General features: G+C 35.3%; 2 protein-coding genes across 2 annotated transcripts in view; both read left to right on the top strand.

Annotated features, from left to right (window-relative positions):
* Window positions 1-934, top strand: part of eas (ethanolamine kinase 1) — a gene marked incomplete in the record, with an annotated part of 3,329 nt that extends 2,395 nt beyond the window's left edge. The window contains 3 exon segments of the mRNA XM_011300525.1: window positions 15-241; window positions 315-537; window positions 616-934. Of these exon segments, the coding sequence (XP_011298827.1) occupies window positions 15-241; window positions 315-537; window positions 616-676 (511 nt within the window).
* A 191-nt stretch (window positions 935-1,125) lies between these two features.
* Window positions 1,126-3,119, top strand: PRAS40 (Proline-rich Akt substrate 40 kDa; the record flags this gene model as incomplete). Its single annotated transcript, XM_011300536.1, is given in 3 exon segments — window positions 1,126-2,293; window positions 2,366-2,539; window positions 2,616-3,119. Coding segments are annotated over 3 exon segments (792 nt in total), but the record flags the coding sequence as incomplete, so codon positions are not given.
* Between the last annotated feature and the right edge of the window lie 30 nt (window positions 3,120-3,149).

Raw genomic sequence — 3,149 nt, 5'->3', positions numbered from 1 at the left:
GTTTGTCGTCGTAGGTATGAAAAAACGATAAAACCATTCGAGATATTGGAACAAGAGTATAAATTGTTGAAGGAACGATTGTCAAAATTGGACAGTCCTGTTGTATATTGTCACAATGACCTTTTGCTTGCAAATATTCTTTACGATAAGAGGGATAAATCTGTTGTATTCATTGACTTCGAGTACACAGCTTTCAATTATCAGGCATTTGATATAGCTAATCATTTTGCTGAATTCGCCGGTACTTGCATTATTGACTATTTATTTATTTATTGACGTTTAGTCACAAATTTTCATGGAAATAATTGCCTTAGGTGTTGAAAATATAGACTATTCACATTATCCAGATGAAGCTCTCCAGAGATCATGGCTCAGGATGTATCTTCAAGTTTACAACGAGTGCAGCAATGTCTCTGAGGATGATGTAACGAAAGTTCATAAACAGGTGGAAAAATTTGTACTGGTCGCCCATTTTTTATGGGGCTGCTGGGCAATAGTGCAGTATAACAATTCATCGATCGATTTCGATTTCTTAAAGTTAGTTGATCCCAAGATTTACATTTGATGATCCAGTCAATGTTTTTCCATAATTAAATAATTGTATTTTTCACTCAGATTTTCTGCAGAGCGATTCAACGAATACTTTAGGCGGAAACAAGTCCTGGACGAGAGCTAGAAGAATTAATATTCTCTGGAATATTGAAACAATTTCCGAGGCATTGGGCCGCGACGACCCGTAGTATTTTAAAAAATAATTCTCATTCCTGTGAAACAATATTTGCATTTACATTTGGAATGAATATCAATTGATGATAACTTATTCATCAATGAGAGTTAAGAAGCTGGTCTTTATCAATTTTATACGTCATCAAGGCGAGAATTTGTTATATTGTTGTACCAATGTTGTAAATATAAATTTTATCAAACATCGTTATAATGCTGAGTTGTAAGACAAAATTGTCAGTGAATTATGCATTTAATTTCCATTCAATTTTTTTCATTGAAAACTAACCTAGTCTTGTCATCAGCCAATTAGAATATTCAATGATAAATTCTTGGAACAATAACCATGTAACGCAGTTAATTGCAGAAAATCCAATGGTAATTTAAGAATAGATTTTTAAAAATGAATTATTGGGAAATTTATCAGCTAAAAAAATTATGTAAACCAATAAAAATTGCGCATTTGAACTATTCAGTATGTTTTTGTCCTCTCACTACACGCACGATCTAATAAACGACTGCTCATAAATCAGTGTTTATTTTTAGCGCACCAAACACACAGCGAAGATTTTGGGATATTTTTTTTCTATTTTTGTGTGAAAAAAGTCAACCAAGTGGATCCATATAAACAATAAAAACTCATAAAAAATGTCGTTCAATCAGTGAATCACACTAAACAATCTGAAATATCGAAAATTACCCGAAACTTTCTTGTCTTTCAAAATCAACAATTGGAAAGGAGTGGATCGGAGGCATCTGCATCATTAAAAACTTCACCTTGAAAAACTTGAATTGTACAAAGTGACAAATTGCAATAATCAGTGATCACATAATTATTTCACGAACCCAGGGGGAATATTAATAGACTCAATAGTGGTCAGTCAACAATTCTTCTATTTTTCATTGAGATAAGCTCATTGACATGACTTACGTTCTAATATCTCCAACGAATGACTAAAAAAAAATAAATAGCAAAATCGTGCCGTTGAACGTTTATTGCCTTTTTAAAAGTGGTAAATTCCGGGAAAGAAAAAATTATCAGTTGTGGCGAGTATTGAATTAGCCAGACGTAGTGATACTTTTTTCATCAGTTATCAGCTTGGGGAATTTTGTGATAGATACACAAAACATCTAGATATATATCGAAAAGGTTCTCACGTTTACCGGTATAGTATCGTGGTACACCTTGATTTTTGTGTTTAACTTAATCAACGATTTGTAAAAAAGAATGTTCTTCTCTCAACCAACCTCAAACCAACCTTAACCATTTGCTAACGATCCAGAAACAACTCCAAATCCCTTTGTAAATTTTTCACAGTCCCTTCGACAATTCTGCATCGCAACGAATTAGTGTATTCTATTTGTACCTCTGTTATTGAATTACCAGTTATTTTTAATCGAATTTGACATTGTAAAATTTGCGAAAGTCACTTGAAACTTTTACGTGATTTTCATCATGTATATAACGTGCAAGTGTCTTAATGTCTCAATCAAAACAAGGGGAAATCAGCTGGGGGATTTCACACAGGAAATTCATGACTTTGAGAGGGCTGATCCATTCTTCCAGCAAGTGAGGCTTTTTCACCTTTTTTTTTGGCCGTTTTCATTTTTTATTCGTGATTGCATTTTGGTTCTCCCACAGAATTTGGCCACTGCAACAGAGCTGGAGGGAATTAGCAAGGAACAATCGGGTCTCGTTGAAGGCAGAAATGTCGGCTCTTGGGTGGTGAATCGTTGTCTAAATTGTTCTGTATATACACATGCTGTTCACAGAGAGCATGGGGCTGCTTTGGTTGTGATTAACACTAACATGGTGGTGAGTATATAATTATTTATATTTTTTCCCCATAAGACAACGATTAATGTTCACTGTTCGATTATTGTCACTCCAGATGTCTTCCGAGGAGATCGAGAAATTAAAAACTAGTCCAAACTACAGTTCAATATTCAGGGTAGTAATAGATCATGGTTTGGATGATGGTGATCTCCTCGAAGCACCAACTAAATATTCCGTCTCCCAATTGTCGAGCAATCTACAATTGGCACTGACAAATCTCCAGCAGCAATTGGAGCAGGTTGTTCACAGGAAAGCAGCGGAGACTGAAGAGAAAATTCGCACTTTGACAGCTGAACAGCACCAGCTACTGGAGCAATTTCGAGAACAAGCTCACACGGAGCATCGACTATTGGCGAGAATAATCTGTGATCAGCAAAAAAACAAATCAACAAACGGTGTAAATTCCAATGTTCCAATGACTGAAAATCCCGCAGCTAATTCGATTACATCTCCCTTAAAATTTAATAGCCCGAGATCCAATGTTTTATCCAAGTCTGGGATGGGAGGAGATAACATTCGACATCAGGCAGCTACTAAACACCCAACCCAAATTCACTTGGTAAATCATCACTTCCTTTTGATGTAACAA

Source organism: Fopius arisanus, unplaced genomic scaffold, assembly GCF_000806365.1.
Source record: "Fopius arisanus strain USDA-PBARC FA_bdor unplaced genomic scaffold, ASM80636v1 scaffold00001, whole genome shotgun sequence".
NCBI classification, from domain to species: Eukaryota; Metazoa; Arthropoda; class Insecta; order Hymenoptera; family Braconidae; genus Fopius; species Fopius arisanus.
This window is presented reverse-complemented; position numbering and strand designations above follow the sequence as displayed.